General features: G+C 47.5%; 1 protein-coding gene across 1 annotated transcript in view; it reads left to right on the top strand.

Moving 5' to 3' along the window:
* The window catches only part of zgc:77375 (uncharacterized protein LOC402927 homolog), a 103,104-nt gene that overhangs the window by 29,106 nt on the left and 56,123 nt on the right, over positions 1-17,875 (top strand). The window contains exon 3 of the mRNA XM_056301942.1: positions 1,716-1,828. Coding sequence (XP_056157917.1) covers positions 1,716-1,828 — 113 coding nt within the window. The remainder of the gene's footprint in view (positions 1-1,715; positions 1,829-17,875) is intronic.

The following is a 17,875-nucleotide window of genomic DNA, read 5'->3' as shown; positions in this document are numbered from 1 at the left end:
GTGTACCATGGAATATATGGCGGGGGGGTCAAGGAAATGAGGAGGGTAATAGTGTACCATGGAATATATATGGGGGGGGTAAAGGAAATGAGGAGGGTAATAGTGTACCATGGAATATATGAGGGGGGGGTAAAGGAAATGAGGAGGGTAATAGTGTACCATGGAATATATGGGGGGGTAATAGTGTACCATGGAATATATGGGGGGGGTAATAGTGTACCATGGAATATATGGGGGGGGTAATAGTTTACCATGGAGTATATGGGGGGGGGTAATAGTTTACCATGGAGTATATGGGGGGGGGTAATAGTGTACCATGGAGTATATGGGGGGGGTAATAGTTTACCATGGAGTATATGGGGGGGGGTGATAGTGTACCATGGAATATATGGGGGGGTAATAGTTTACCATGGAGTATATGGGGGGGGGTAATAGTGTACCATGGAGTATATGGGGGGGGTAATAGTTTACCATGGAGTATATGGGGGGGGGGGTAATAGTTTACCATGGAATATATGGGGGGGGGGTAATAGTGTACCATGGAATATATGGGGGGATAATAGTGTACCATGGAATATATGGGGGGGGTAATAGTGTACCATGGAATATATGGGGGGGGGTAATAGTTTACCATGGAGTATATGGGGGGGGGTAGTATTGTACCATGGAGTATATGGGGGGGGTAATAGTGTACCATGGAATATATGGGGGGGGTAATAGTGTACCATGGAGTATATGGGGGGGTAATAGTTTACCATGGAATATATGGGGGGGTAATAGTTTACCATGGAATATATGGGGGGGGTAATAGTTTACCATGGAGTATATGGGGGGGGTAATAGTGTACCATGGAGTATATGGGGGGGGTAATAGTTTACCATGGAATATATGGGGGGGGGTAATAGTGTACCATGGAATATATGGGGGGGGTAATAGTTTACCATGGAATATATGGGGGGGTAATAGTTTACCATGGAATATATGGGGGGGGTAATAGTGTACCATGGAATATATGGGGGGGGTAATAGTGTACCATTGAATATATGGGGGGGGGGGTAATAGTTTACCATGGAATATATGGGGGGGGTAATAGTTTACCATGGAATATATGGGGGGGGGTAATAGTTTACCATGGAATATATGGGGGGGGGGTAATAGTGTACCATGGAATATATGGGGGGGTAAGAGTTTACCATGGAATATATGGGGGGGGGGTAATAGTTTACCATGGAATATATGGGGGGGGTAATAGTTTACCATGGAATATATGGGGGGGGTAATAGTTTACCATGGAATATATGAGGGGGGGGTAATAGTTTACCATGGAATATATGAGGGGGGGTAATAGTTTACCATGGAATATATGGGGGGGGGGTAATAGTTTACCATGGAATATATGGGGGGGGGGTAATAGTTTACCATGGAATATATGGGGGGGTAATAGTTTACCATGGAATATATGGGGGGGTAATAGTTTACCATGGAATATATGGGGGGGGGGTAATAGTTTACCATGGAATATATGGGGGGGTAATAGTTTACCATGGAATATATGGGGGGGTAATAGTTTACCATGGAATATATGGGGGGGTAATAGTTTACCATGGAATATATGGGGGGGGGTAATAGTTTACCATGGAATATATGGGGGGGGGGGTAATAGTTTACCATGGAATATATTCAAACAGTCACAGAACCTCCGTCTTCCTCTGCAGATCTGCCAGGAGCAGGTCGTTCTCTCCCACAATCCACTGCGCATGTGCACAAGTTTCCATGACAAGTGTGTGCTGGTTTCAGGACAGGGACCCGTGTTGGACATCGCCAACAAGTATCCTAAACATGACCTATGACCTGCTGTCATCCCCAACCCCCCCTGGTAGGATGGACTCTGGACTGTCCAGATACGTGTTGGCACAAGGACACCTCCGCAGTTGCTTAGGAATTCAAACTGCTGCAGCGCCGCCAATCAGAAGAGCTGTGCTCGCTCACATCGCGGTGGGCGTGTTACGCTGGGGGGGAGGGGGGGGGGCTCACCAGACCTAACGTGGACCAAACATGTTAACACAACTGACACACAGCGAGTCAGAAAGCAGATAAACAAGAACACACAACCCCGGGAAGCTGGATCAGTTCATCTGGATACACCCTGATAACAATACAGTACTGCAGGTGTCTCCACCCTGATAACAATACAGTACTGCAGGTGTCTCCACCCTGATAACAATACAGTACTGCAGGTGTCTCCACCCTGATAACAATACAGTACTGCAGGTGTCTCCACCCTGATAACAATACAGTACTGCAGGTGTCTCCACCCTGATAACAATACAGTACTGCAGGTGTCTCCACCCTGATAACAATACAGTACTGCAGGTGTCTCCACCCTGATAACAATACAGTACTGCAGGTGTCTCCACCCTGATAACAATACAGTACTGCAGGTGTCTCCACCCTGATAACAATACAGTACTGCAGGTGTCTCCACCCTGATAACAATAGAGTGGCTGCAGGTGTCTCCACCCTGATAACAATACAGTGGCTGCAGGTGTCTCCACCCTGATAACAATACAGTACTGCAGGTGTCTCCACCCTGATAACAATACAGTACTGCAGGTGTCTCCACCCTGATAACAATACAGTATAGCAGGTGTCTCCACCCTGATAACAATACAGTGGCTGCAGGTGTCTCCACCCTGATAACAATACAGTACTGCAGGTGTCTCCACCCTGATAACAATACAGTGGCTGCAGGTGTCTCCACCCTGATAACAATACAGTACTGCAGGTGTCTCCACCCTGATAACAATACAGTACTGCAGGTGTCTCCACCCTGATAACAATACAGTACTGCAGGTGTCTCCACCCTGATAACAATACAGTACTGCAGGTGTCTCCACCCTGATAACAATACAGTACTGCAGGTGTCTCCACCCTGATAACAATAGAGTGGCTGCAGGTGTCTCCACCCTGATAACAATACAGTGGCTGCAGGTGTCTCCACCCTGATAACAATACAGTACTGCAGGTGTCTCCACCCTGATAACAATACAGTACTGCAGGTGTCTCCACCCTGTTAACAATACAGTATAGCAGGTGTCTCCACCCTGATAACAATACAGTGGCTGCAGGTGTCTCCACCCTGATAACAATACAGTGGCTGCAGGTGTCTCCACCCTGATAACAATACAGTACTGCAGGTGTCTCCACCCTGATAACAATACAGTACTGCAGGTGTCTCCACCCTGATAACAATACAGTGACTGCAGGTGTCCCCACCCTTATAAACAGTACAGTGACTGCAGGTGTCCCCACCCTTATAAACAGTACAGTGACTGCAGGTGTCCCCACCCTTATAAACAATACAGTGACTGCAGGTGTCCCCACCCTTATAACAATACAGTACTGCAGGTGTCCCCACCCTTATAACAATACAGTACTGCAGGTGTCCCCACCCTTATAAACAATACAGTGACTGCAGATGTCCCCACCCTTATAAACAATACAGTGACTGCAGATGTCCCCACCCTTATAAACAATACAGTGACTGCAGATGTCCCCACCCTTATAAACAATACAGTGACTGCAGGTGTCCCCACCCTTATAACAATACAGTGACTGCAGGTGTCCCCACCCTTATAACAATACAGTACTGCAGGTGTCCCCACCCTTATAAACAATACAGTGACTGCAGGTGTCCCCACCCTTATAAACAATACAGTGACTGCAGGTGTCCCCACCCTTATAAACAATACAGTACAGCAGGTGTCCCCAGCCTTATAAACAATACAGTGACTGCAGGTGTCCCCACCCTTATAACAATACAGTGACTGCAGGTGTCCCCACCCTTATAAACAATACAGTACTGCAGGTGTCCCCACCCTTATAAACAATACAGTACAGCAGGTGTCCCCACCCTTATAAACAATACAGTGACTGCAGGTGTCCCCACCCTTATAAACAATACAGTGACTGCAGGTGTCCCCACCCTTTAAACAATACATTGGCTGCAGGTGTCCCCACCCTTATAAACAATACAGTGGCTGAAGGTGTCCCCACCCTTATAAACAGTACAGTGACTGCAGGTGTCCCCACCCTTATAAACAATACAGTGGCTGAAGGTGTCCCCACCCTTATAAACAGTACAGTGACTGCAGGTGTCCCCACCCTTATAAACAATACAGTGACTGAAGGTGTCCCCACCCTTATAAACAATACAGTGGCTGCAGGTACCCCACCCTTATAAACAATACAGTGACTGCAGGTGTCCCCACCCTTATAAACAGTACAGTACTGCAGGTGTCCCCACCCTTATAACAATACAGTGACTGCAGGTGTCCCCACCCTTATAAACAATACAGTGACTGCAGGTGTCCCCACCCTTATAACAATACAGTGACTGCAGGTGTCCCCACCCTTATAACAATACAGTGACTGCAGGTGTCCCCACCCTTATAAACAATACAGTGACTGCAGGTGTCCCCACCCTTATAACAATACAGTGACTGCAGGTGTCCCCACCCTTATAACAATACAGTGACTGCAGGTATCCCCACCCTTATAAACAATACAGTGACTGCAGGTGTCCCCACCCTTATAAACAATACAGTGGCTGAAGGTGTCCCCACCCTTATAAACAGTACAGTGACTGCAGGTGTCCCCACCCTTATAAACAATACAGTGACTGAAGGTGTCCCCACCCTTATAAACAGTACAGTGACTGCAGGTGTCCCCACCCTTATAAACATTACAGTGACTGCAGGTGTCCCCACCCTTATAAACAATACAGTGGCTGAAGGTGTCCCCACCATTACAAACAATACAGTACTGCAGGTGTCTCCACCCTGATAACAATACAGTGACTGCAGGTGTCCCCACCCTTATAAACAGTACAGTGACTGCAGGTGTCCCCACCCTTATAAACAGTACAGTACTGCAGGTGTCCCCACCCATATAAACAATACAGTACTGCAGGTGTCTCCACCCTTATAAACAATACAGTGACTGCAGGTGTCCCCACCCTTATAAACAATACAGTACTGCAGGTGTCTCCACCCTGATAACAATGCAGTGGCTGCAAGTGTCCCCACCCTGATAACAATACAGTGGCTGCAAGTGTCCCCACCCTTATAAACAATACAGTACTGCAGGTGTCTCCACCCTTGTAAACAATACAGTGGCTGCAGGTGTCCCCACCCTTATAAACAGTACAGTGGCTGCAGGTACCCCACCCTTATAAACAATACAGTACTGCAGGTGTCTCCACCCTGATAACAATACAGTACTGCAGGTGTCCCCACCCTTATAAACAGTACAGTGACTGCAGGTTTCCCCACCCTTATAAACAATACAGTACTGCAGGTGTCTCCACCCTGATAACAATACAGTACTGCAGGTGTCTCCACCCTTATAACAATACAGTACTGCAGGTGTCCCCACCCTTATAAACAGTACAGTGACTGCAGGTGTCCCCACCCTTATAAACAGTACAGTGACTGCAGGTGTCTCCACCCTTATAAAAATACAGTACTGCAGGTGTCCCCACCCTTATAACAATACAGTGACTGCAGGTGTCTCCACCCTGATAACAATACAGTGACAGCAGGTGTCCCCACCCTTATAAACAATACAGTACTGCAGGTGTCCCCACCCTTATAAACAGTACAGTGACTGCAGGTGTCCCCACCCTTATAAACAGTACAGTGACTGCAGGTGTCCCCACCCTTATAAACAATACAGTACTGCAGGTGTCCCCACCCTTATAACAATACAGTGACTGCAGGTGTCCCCACCCTTATAAACAATACAGTACAGCAGGTGTCCCCACCCTTATAAACAATACAGTACTGCAGGTGTCCCCACCCTTATAACAATACAGTGACTGCAGGTGTCCCCACCCTTTAAACAATACAGTGACTGCAGGTGTCCCCACCCTTATAACAATACAGTGACTGCAGGTGTCCCCACCCTTATAACAATACAGTGACTGCAGGTGTCCCCACCCTTATAAACAATACAGTACAGCAGGTACCCCACCCTTTAAACAATACATTGGCTGCAGGTGTCCCCACCCTTTAAACAATACATTTACTGCAGGTGTCCCCACCCTTATAACAATACAGTGACTGCAGGTGTCCCCACCCTTATAAACAATACAGTGGCTGAAGGTGTCCCCACCCTTATAAACAGTACAGTGACTGCAGGTGTCCCCACCCTTATAAACAATACAGTGACTGAAGGTGTCCCCACCCTTATAAACAATACAGTGACTGCAGGTGTCCCCACCCTGATAACAATACAGTGACTGCAGGTGTCCCCACCCTTATAAACAATACAGTGGCTGCAGGTGTCCCCACCCTTATAACAATACAGTACTGCAGGTGTCCCCACCCTTATAAACAGTACAGTGACTGCAGGTGTCTCCACCCTTATGACAATACAGTACTGCAGGTGTCCCCACCCTTATAACAATACAGTACAGCAGGTGTCCCCACCCTTATAAACAATACAGTACTGCAGGTGTCCCCACCCTTATAACAATACAGTGACTGCAGGTGTCCCCACCCTTATAAACAATACAGTACTGCAGGTGTCCCCACCCTTATAACAATACAGTGACTGCAGGTGTCCCCACCCTTATAAACAGTACAGTGACTGCAGGTGTCCCCACCCTTATAAACAATACAGTGACTGAAGGTGTCCCCACCCTTATAAACAATTCAGTACTGCAGGTGTCCCCACCCTTATAACAATACAGTGACTGCAGGTGTCCCCACCCTTATAAACAATACAGTACAGCAGGTGTCCCCACCCTTATAACAATACAGTGACTGCAGGTGTCCCCACCCTTATAACAATACAGTGACTGCAGGTGTCCCCACCCTTATAAACAATACAGTACAGCAGGTACCCCACCCTTTAAACAATACATTGGCTGCAGGTGTCCCCACCCTTTAAACAATACATTTACTGCAGGTGTCCCCACCCTTATAACAATACAGTGACTGCAGGTGTCCCCACCCTTATAAACAATACAGTGGCTGAAGGTGTCCCCACCCTTATAAACAGTACAGTGACTGCAGGTGTCCCCACCCTTATAAACAATACAGTGACTGAAGGTGTCCCCACCCTTATAAACAATACAGTGACTGCAGGTGTCCCCACCCTGATAACAATACAGTGACTGCAGGTGTCCCCACCCTGATAACAATACAGTGACTGCAGGTGTCCCCACCCTTATAAACAATACAGTGGCTGCAGGTGTCCCCACCCTTATAACAATACAGTACTGCAGGTGTCCCCACCCTTATAAACAGTACAGTGACTGCAGGTGTCTCCACCCTTATGACAATACAGTACTGCAGGTGTCCCCACCCTTATAACAATAGTGACTGCAGGTGTCTCCACCCTGATAACAATACAGTGACAGCAGGTGTCCCCACCCTTATAAACAGTATAGTGACTGCAGGTGTCCCCACCCTTATAAACAATACAGTACTGCAGGTGTCTCCACCCTTATAAACAGTACAGTACTGCAGGTGTCCCCACCCTTATAAACAATACAGTACAGCAGGTACCCCACCCTTATAAACAATATAGTGACTGCAGGTGTCCACACCCTTATAAACAATACAGTGACTGCAGGTGTCTCCACCCTTGTAAACAATGCAGTGGCTGCAGGTGTCCCCACCCTTATAGAGAGTACAGTACTGCAGGTGTCTCCACTCTTATAAACAATACAGTACTGCAGGTGTCTCCACCCTGATAACAATACAGTACTGCAGGTGTCCCCACCCTGATAACAATACAGTACTGCAGGTGTCTCCACCCTTATAACAATACAGTACTGCAGGTGTCCCCACCCTGATAACAATACAGTACTGCAGGTGTCTCCACCCTTATAACAATACAGTACTGCAGGTGTCCCCACCCTGATAACAATACAGTACTGCAGGTGTCTCCACCCTTATAAACAATACAGTACTGCAGGTGTCCCCACCCTGATAACAATACAGTACTGCAGGTGTCTCCACCCTTATAAACAATACAGTGACTGCAGGTGTCCCCACCCTTATAAACAGTACAGTGACTGCAGGTGTCCCCACCCTTATAAACAGTACAATGACTGCAGGTGTCCCCACCCTGATAACAATATAGTACTGCAGGTGTCCCCACCCTGATAACAATACAGTACTGCAGGTGTCCCCACCCTTATAAACAGTACAGTGACTGCAGGTGTCCCCACCTTTATAAACAATACAGTGACTGCAGGTGTCCCCACCCTGATAACAATATAGTACTGCAGGTGTCCCCACCCTGATAACAATACAGTACTGCAGGTGTCCCCACCCTTATAAACAATACAGTGACTGCAGGTGTCCCCACCCTTATAAACAATACAGTGACTGCAGGTGTCCCCACCCTTATAAACAGTACAGTGACTGCAGGTGTCCCCACCCTTATAAACAGTACAGTGACTGCAGGTGTCCCCACCCTGATAACAATATAGTACTGCAGGTGTCTCCACCCTGATAGCAATACAGTACTGCAGGTGTCCCCACCCTGATAACAATACAGTGACTGCAGGTGTCCCCACCCTGATAACAATAGAGTGACTGCAGGTGTCCCCACCCTTATAAACAGTACAGTGACTGCAGTTGTCCCCACCCTTATAAACAATACAGTGACTGCAGGTGTCCCCACCCTTATAAACAATACAGTGACTGCAGGTGTCCCCACCCTTATAACAATACAGTACTGCAGGTGTCCCCACCCTTATAACAATACAGTACTGCAGGTGTCCCCACCCTTATAAACAATACAGTGACTGCAGATGTCCCCACCCTTATAAACAATACAGTGACTGCAGGTGTCCCCACCCTTATAACAATACAGTACTGCAGGTGTCCCCACCCTTATAAACAATACAGTGACTGCAGGTGTCCCCACCCTTATAAACAATACAGTGACTGCAGGTGTCCCCACCCTTATAAACAATACAGTACAGCAGGTGTCCCCACCCTTATAAACAGTACAGTGACTGCAGGTGTCTCCACCCTTATAAAGAATACAGTAATGCAGGTGTCCCCACCCTTATAAACAATACAGTGACTGCAGGTGTCCCCACCCTTATAACAATACAGTGACTGCAGGTGTCCCCACCCTTATAAACAATACAGTACAGCAGGTGTCCCCACCCTTATAAACAATACAGTGACTGCAGGTGTCCCCACCCTTTAAACAATACATTGGCTGCAGGTGTCCCCACCCTTATAAACAATACAGTGGCTGAAGGTGTCCCCACCCTTATAAACAGTACAGTGACTGCAGGTGTCCCCACCCTTATAAACAATACAGTGGCTGAAGGTGTCCCCACCCTTATAAACAGTACAGTGACTGCAGGTGTCCCCACCCTTATAAACAATACAGTGACTGAAGGTGTCCCCACCCTTATAAACAATACAGTGGCTGCAGGTACCCCACCCTTATAAACAATACAGTGACTGCAGGTGTCCCCACCCTTATAAACAGTACAGTACTGCAGGTGTCCCCACCCTTATAACAATACAGTGACTGCAGGTGTCCCCACCCTTATAAACAATACAGTGACTGCAGGTGTCCCCACCCTTATAACAATACAGTGACTGCAGGTGTCCCCACCCTTATAACAATACAGTGACTGCAGGTGTCCCCACCCTTATAACAATACAGTGACTGCAGGTGTCCCCACCCTTATAAACAATACAGTGACTGCAGGTGTCCCCACCCTTATAACAATACAGTGACTGCAGGTGTCCCCACCCTTATAACAATACAGTGACTGCAGGTATCCCCACCCTTATAAACAATACAGTGACTGCAGGTGTCCCCACCCTTATAAACAATACAGTGGCTGAAGGTGTCCCCACCCTTATAAACAGTACAGTGACTGCAGGTGTCCCCACCCTTATAAACAATACAGTGACTGAAGGTGTCCCCACCCTTATAAACAGTACAGTGACTGCAGGTGTCCCCACCCTTATAAACATTACAGTGACTGCAGGTGTCCCCACCCTTATAAACAATACAGTGGCTGAAGGTGTCCCCACCCTTACAAACAATACAGTACTGCAGGTGTCTCCACCCTGATAACAATACAGTGACTGCAGGTGTCCCCACCCTTATAAACAGTACAGTGACTGCAGGTGTCCCCACCCTTATAAACAGTACAGTGACTGCAGGTTTCCCCACCCTTATAAAGAATACAGTACTGCAGGTGTCCCCACCCATATAAACAATACAGTACTGCAGGTGTCTCCACCCTTATAAACAATACAGTGACTGCAGGTGTCCCCACCCTTATAAACAATACAGTACTGCAGGTGTCTCCACCCTGATAACAATGCAGTGGCTGCAAGTGTCCCCACCCTGATAACAATACAGTGGCTGCAAGTGTCCCCACCCTTATAAACAATACAGTACTGCAGGTGTCTCCACCCTTGTAAACAATACAGTGGCTGCAGGTGTCCCCACCCTTATAAACAGTACAGTGGCTGCAGGTACCCCACCCTTATAAACAATACAGTACTGCAGGTGTCTCCACCCTGATAACAATACAGTACTGCAGGTGTCCCCACCCTTATAAACAGTACAGTGACTGCAGGTTTCCCCACCCTTATAAACAATACAGTACTGCAGGTGTCTCCACCCTGATAACAATACAGTACTGCAGGTGTCTCCACCCTTATAACAATACAGTACTGCAGGTGTCCCCACCCTTATAAACAGTACAGTGACTGCAGGTGTCCCCACCCTTATAAACAGTACAGTGACTGCAGGTGTCTCCACCCTTATAAAAATACAGTACTGCAGGTGTCCCCACCCTTATAACAATACAGTGACTGCAGGTGTCTCCACCCTGATAACAATACAGTACTGCAGGTGTCCCCACCCTTATAAAAATACAGTACTGCAGGTGTCCCCACCCTGATAACAATACAGTACTGCAGGTGTCTCCACCCTTATAACAATACAGTACTGCAGGTGTCCCCACCCTGATAACAATACAGTACTGCAGGTGTCTCCACCCTTATAACAATTCCTTACTGCAGGTGTCCCCACCCTTATAAACAGTACAGTGACTGCAGGTGTCCCCACCCTTATAAACAATACAGTGACTGCAGGTGTCCCCACCCTTATAAACAATACAGTGACTGCAGGTGTCCCCACCCTTATAACAATACAGTGACTGCAGGTGTCCCCACCCTTATAAACAATACAGTACAGCAGGTGTCCCCACCCTTATAAACAGTACAGTACTGCAGGTGTCCCCACCCTTATAACAATACAGTGACTGCAGGTGTCCCCACCCTTATAAACAGTACAGTGACTGCAGGTGTCCCCACCCTTATAAACAATACAGTGACTGAAGGTGTCCCCACCCTTATAAACAGTACAGTGACTGCAGGTGTCCCCACCCTTATAAACAATACAGTACTGCAGGTGTCCCCACCCTTATAACAATACAGTGACTGCAGGTGTCCCACCCTTATAAACAATACAGTACAGCAGGTGTCCCCACCCTTATAACAATACAGTGACTGCAGGTGTCCCCACCCTTATAAACAATACAGTACAGCAGGTGTCCCCACCCTTTAAACAATACAGTGACTGCAGGTGTCCCCACCCTTATAAACAATACATTGGCTGCAGGTGTCCCCACCCTTATAAACAATACAGTGCCTGAAGGTGTCCCCACCCTTATAAACAGTACAGTGGCTGCAGGTGTCCCCACCCTTATAAACAATACAGTGCCTGAAGGTGTCCCCACCCTTATAAACAGTACAGTGACTGCAGGTGTCCCCACCCTTATAAACAATACAGTGACTGCAGGTGTCCCACCCTTATAAACAATACAGTACTGCAGGTGTCTCCACCCTGATAACAATACAGTACTGCAGGTGTCCCCACCCTTATAAACAATACAGTACTGCAGGTGTCCCCACCCTTATAAACAATACAGTACTGCAGGTGTCCCCACCCTTATAAACAATATAGTACTGCAGGTGTTCCCACCCTGATAACAATACAGTACTGCAGGTGTCTCCACCCTGATAACAATACAGTGAGTGCAGGTGTCCCCACCCTTATAAACAATACAGTACTGCAGGTGTCTCCACCCTTGTAAACAATACAGTGAGTGCAGGTGTCCCCACCCTTATAAACAATACAGTACTGCAGGTGTCTCCACCCTTATAAACAATACAGTGAGTGCAGGTGTCCCCACCCCAATAAACAATACAGTGACTGCAGGTGTCCCCACCCTTATAAACAATACAGTGACTGCAGGTGTCCCCACCCTTATAAACAATACAGTGACTGCAGGTACCCCACCCTTATAAACAATACAGTGACTGCAGGTGTCCCCACCCTTATAACAATACAGTGACTGCAGGTGTCCCCACCCTTATAAACAATACAGTGACTGCAGGTGTCCCCACCCTTATCAACAATACAGTGACTGCAGGTGTCCCCACCCTTATAACAATACAGTGACTGCAGGTGTCCCCACCCTTATAAACAATACAGTGACTGCAGGTGTCCCCACCCTTATAAACAATACAGTACAGCAGGTGTCCCCACCCTTATAAACAATACAGTGACTGCAGGTGTCCCCACCCTTATAACAATACAGTGACTGCAGGTGTCCCCACCCTTATAAACAATACAGTGACTGCAGGTGTCCCCACCCTTATAAACAATACAGTGACTGCAGGTGTCCCCACCCGTATAACAATACAGTGACTGCAGGTGTCCCCACCCTTTAAACAATACATTGGCTGCAGGTGTCCCCACCCTTATAAACAATACAGTGACTGCAGGTGTCCCCACCCTTATAAACAATACAGTGACTGCAGGTGTCTCCACCCTTATAAACAATACAGTGGCTGAAGGTGTCCCCACCCTTATAAACAATACAGTGGCTGAAGGTGTCCCCAACCTTATAAACAATACAGTGACTGCAGGTGTCCCCACCCTGATAACAATACAGTACTGCAGGTGTCTCCACCCTGATAACAATACAGTGACTGCAGGTGTCCCCACCCTTATAAACAATACAGTACTGCAGGTGTCTCCACCCTTGTAAACAATGCATTGGCTGCAGGTGTCCCCACCCTTATAAACAATACAGTGACTGCAGGTGTCCCCACCCTGATAACAATACAGTACTGCAGGTGTCTCCACCCTGATAACAATACAGTACTGCAGGTGTCTCCACCCTGATAACAATACAGTACTGCAGGTGTCTCCACCCTGATAACAATACAGTACTGCAGGTGTCCCCACCCTGATAACAATACAGTACTGCAGGTGTCTCCACCCTTATAACAATACAGTATAGCAGGTGTCCCCACCCTTATAACAGTACAGTGACTGCAGGTGTCCCCACCCTTATAAACAATACAGTACAGCAGGTGTCCCCACCCTTATAAACAATACAGTGACTGCAGGTGTCCCCACCCGTATAACAATACAGTGACTGCAGGTGTCCCCACCCTTATAAACAATACAGTGACTGCAGGTGTCCCCACCCGTATAACAATACAGTGACTGCAGGTGTCCCCACCCTTTAAACAATACATTGGCTGCAGGTGTCCCCACCCTTATAAACAATACAGTGACTGCAGGTGTCCCCACCCTTATAAACAATACAGTGACTGCAGGTGTCTCCACCCTTATAAACAATACAGTGGCTGAAGGTGTCCCCACCCTTATAAACAATACAGTGGCTGAAGGTGTCCCCACCCTTATAAACAATACAGTGACTGCAGGTGTCCCCACCCTGATAACAATACAGTACTGCAGGTGTCCCCACCCTGATAACAATACAGTACTGCAGGTGTCTCCACCCTGATAACAATACAGTGACTGCAGGTGTCCCCACCCTTATAAACAATACAGTACTGCAGGTGTCTCCACCCTTGTAAACAATGCATTGGCTGCAGGTGTCCCCACCCTTATAAACAATACAGTGACTGCAGGTGTCCCCACCCTGATAACAATACAGTACTGCAGGTGTCTCCACCCTGATAACAATACAGTACTGCAGGTGTCTCCACCCTGATAACAATACAGTACTGCAGGTGTCTCCACCCTGATAACAATACAGTACTGCAGGTGTCCCCACCCTGATAACAATACAGTACTGCAGGTGTCTCCACCCTTATAACAATACAGTATAGCAGGTGTCCCCACCCTTATAACAGTACAGTACTGCAGGTGTCCCCACCCTGATAACAATACAGTGACTGCAGGTGTCCCCACCCTTATAAACAATACAGTGACTGCAGGTGTCCCCACCCTTATAAACAATACAGTGGCTGCAGGTACCCAACCCTTATAAACAATACAGTGGCTGCAGGTGTCCCCAACCTGATAAACAATACAGTGACTGCAGGTGTCCCCACCCTTATAAACAATACAGTACTGCAGGTGTCCCCACCCTTATAACAATACAGTGACTGCAGGTGTCCCACCCTTATAAACAATACAGTACAGCAGGTGTCCCCACCCTTATAACAATACAGTGACTGCAGGTGTCCCCACCCTTATAAACAATACAGTGACTGCAGGTGTCCCCACCCTTATAACAATACAGTGACTGCAGGTGTCCCCACCCTTATAAACAATACAGTGACTGCAGGTGTCCCCACCCTTATAACAATACAGTGACTGCAGGTATCCCCACCCTTATAAACAATACAGTACAGCAGGTACCCCACCCTTTAAACAATACATTGGCTGCAGGTGTCCCCACCCTTTAAACAATACATTTGCTGCAGGTGTCCCCACCCTTATAACAATACAGTGACTGCAGGTGTCCCCACCCTTATAAACAATACAGTGGCTGAAGGTGTCCCCACCCTTATAAACAGTACAGTGACTGCAGGTGTCCCCACCCTGATAACAATACAGTGACTGCAGGTGTCCCCACCCTGATAACAATACAGTGACTGCAGGTGTCCCCACCCTTATAAACAATACAGTGGCTGCAGGTGTCCCCACCCTTATAAACAGTACAGTGACTGCAGGTGTCCCCACCCTTATAAAGAATACAGTACTGCAGGTGTCCCCACCCTGATAACAATACAGTGACTGCAGGTGTCCCCACCCTTATAACAATACAGTACTGCAGGTGTCCCCACCCTTATAAACAGTACAGTGACTGCAGGTGTCCCCACCCTTATAAACAGTACAGTGACTGCAGGTGTCTCCACCCTTATAACAATACAGTACTGCAGGTGTCCCCACCCTTATAACAATAGTGACTGCAGGTGTCTCCACCCTGATAACAATACAGTGACAGCAGGTGTCCCCACCCTTATAAACAATATAGTGACTGCAGGTGTCCACACCCTTGTAAACAATACAGTGACTGCAGGTGTCTCCACCCTTGTAAACAATGCAGTGGCTGCAGGTGTCTCCACCCTGATAACAATACAGTACTGCAGGTGTCCCCACCCTGATAACAATACAGTACTGCAGGTGTCTCCACCCTTATAACAATACAGTACTGCAGGTGTCCCCACCCTGATAACAATACAGTACTGCAGGTGTCTCCACCCTTATAACAATTCCTTACTGCAGGTGTCCCCACCCTTATAAACAGTACAGTGACTGCAGGTGTCCCCACCCTTATAAACAGTACAGTGACTGCAGGTGTCCCCACCCTGATAACAATATAGTACTGCAGGTGTCCCCACCCTGATAGCAATACAGTACTGCAGGTGTCCCCACCCTGATAACAATACAGTGACTGCAGGTGTCCCCACCCTGATAACAATAGAGTGACTGCAGGTGTCCCCACCCTTATAAACAGTACAGTGACTGCAGGTGTCCCCACCCTTATAAACAGTACAGTGACTGCAGGTGTCCCCACCCTTATAAACAATACAGTGACTGCAGGTGTCCCCACCCTTATAACAATACAGTACTGCAGGTGTCCCCACCCTTATAACAATACAGTACTGCAGGTGTCCCCACCCTTATAAACAGTACAGTGACTGCAGGTGTCCCCACCCTTATAAACAGTACAGTGACTGCAGGTGTCCCCACCCTTATAAACAATACAGTGACTGCAGATGTCCCCACCCTTATAAACAATACAGTGACTGCAGATGTCCCCACCCTTATAAACAATACAGTGACTGCAGATGTCCCCACCCTTATAAACAGTACAGTGACTGCAGGTGTCCCCACCCTTATAAACAATACAGTGACTGCAGGTGTCCCCACCCTTATAAACAGTACAGTGACTGCAGGTGTCCCCACCCTTATAAACAATACAGTGACTGCAGATGTCCCCACCCTTATAAACAATACAGTGACTGCAGATGTCCCCACCCTTATAAACAATACAGTACTGCAGGTGTCCCCACCCTTATAACAATACAGTGACTGCAGGTGTCCCCACCCTTATAACAATACAGTGACTGCAGGTGTCCCCACCCTTATAACAATACAGTACTGCAGGTGTCCCCACCCTTATAAACAATACAGTGACTGCAGGTGTCCCCACCCTTATAAACAATACAGTGACTGCAGGTGTCCCCACCCTTATAAAGAATACAGTACTGCAGGTGTCCCCACCCTTATAAGAATACAGTGACTGCAGGTGTCCCCACCCTTATAACAATACAGTGACTGCAGGTGTCCCCACCCTTATAACAATACAGTACTGCAGGTGTCCCCACCCTTATAAACAATACAGTACTGCAGGTGTCCCCACCCTTATAAACAATACAGTACAGCAGGTGTCCCCACCCTTATAAACAATACAGTGACTGCAGGTGTCCCCACCCTTATAAACAATACAGTGACTGCAGGTGTCCCCACCCTTATAAACAATACAGTGACTGCAGGTGTCCCCACCCTTTAAACAATACATTGGCTGCAGGTGTCCCCATCCTTTATAAACAATATAGTGACTGCAGGTGTCCCCACCCTTATAAACAATATAGTGACTGCAGGTGTCCCCACCCTTATAAACAATACAGTGACTGCAGGTGTCCCCACCCTTTAAACAATACATTGGCTGCAGGTGTCCCCACCCTTATAAACAATACAGTGGCTGAAGGTGTCCCCACCCTTATAAACAGTACAGTGACTGCAGGTGTCCCCACCCTTATAAACAATACAGTGGCTGAAGATGTCCCCACCCTTATAAACAGTACAGTGACTGCAGGTGTCCCCACCCTTATAAACAATACAGTGACTGCAGGTGTCCCCACCCTTATAACAATACAGTGACTGCAGGTGTCCCCACCCTTATAAACAATACAGTGACTGCAGGTGTCCCCATCCTTTAAACAATACATTGGCTGCAGGTGTCCCCACCCTTATAAACAATACAGTGGCTGAAGGTGTCCCCACCCTTATAAACAGTACAGTGACTGCAGGTGTCCCCACCCTTATAAACAATACAGTGGCTGAAGATGTCCCCACCCTTATAAACAGTACAGTGACTGCAGGTGTCCCCACCCTTATAAACAATACAGTGACTGAAGGTGTCCCCACCCTTATAAACAATACAGTGGCTGCAGGTACCCCACCCTTATAAACAATACAGTGACTGCAGGTGTCCCCACCCTTATAACAATACAGTGACTGCAGGTGTCCCCACCCTTATAACAATACAGTGACTGCAGGTGTCCCCACCCTTATAAACAATACAGTGACTGCAGGTGTCCCCACCCTTATAACAATACAGTGACTGCAGGTGTCCCCACCCTTATAACAATACAGTGACTGCAGGTATCCCCACCCTTATAAACAATACAGTACTGCAGGTGTCCCCACCCTTATAAACAATACAGTGACTGCAGGTGTCCCCACCTTT

Source organism: Lampris incognitus, chromosome 2, assembly GCF_029633865.1.
Source record: "Lampris incognitus isolate fLamInc1 chromosome 2, fLamInc1.hap2, whole genome shotgun sequence".
In the NCBI taxonomy this organism is placed as follows: domain Eukaryota; kingdom Metazoa; phylum Chordata; class Actinopteri; order Lampriformes; family Lampridae; genus Lampris; species Lampris incognitus.
Note: the sequence above shows the minus strand (reverse complement) of the source record. Positions and strands in the feature narration are given on the sequence as shown.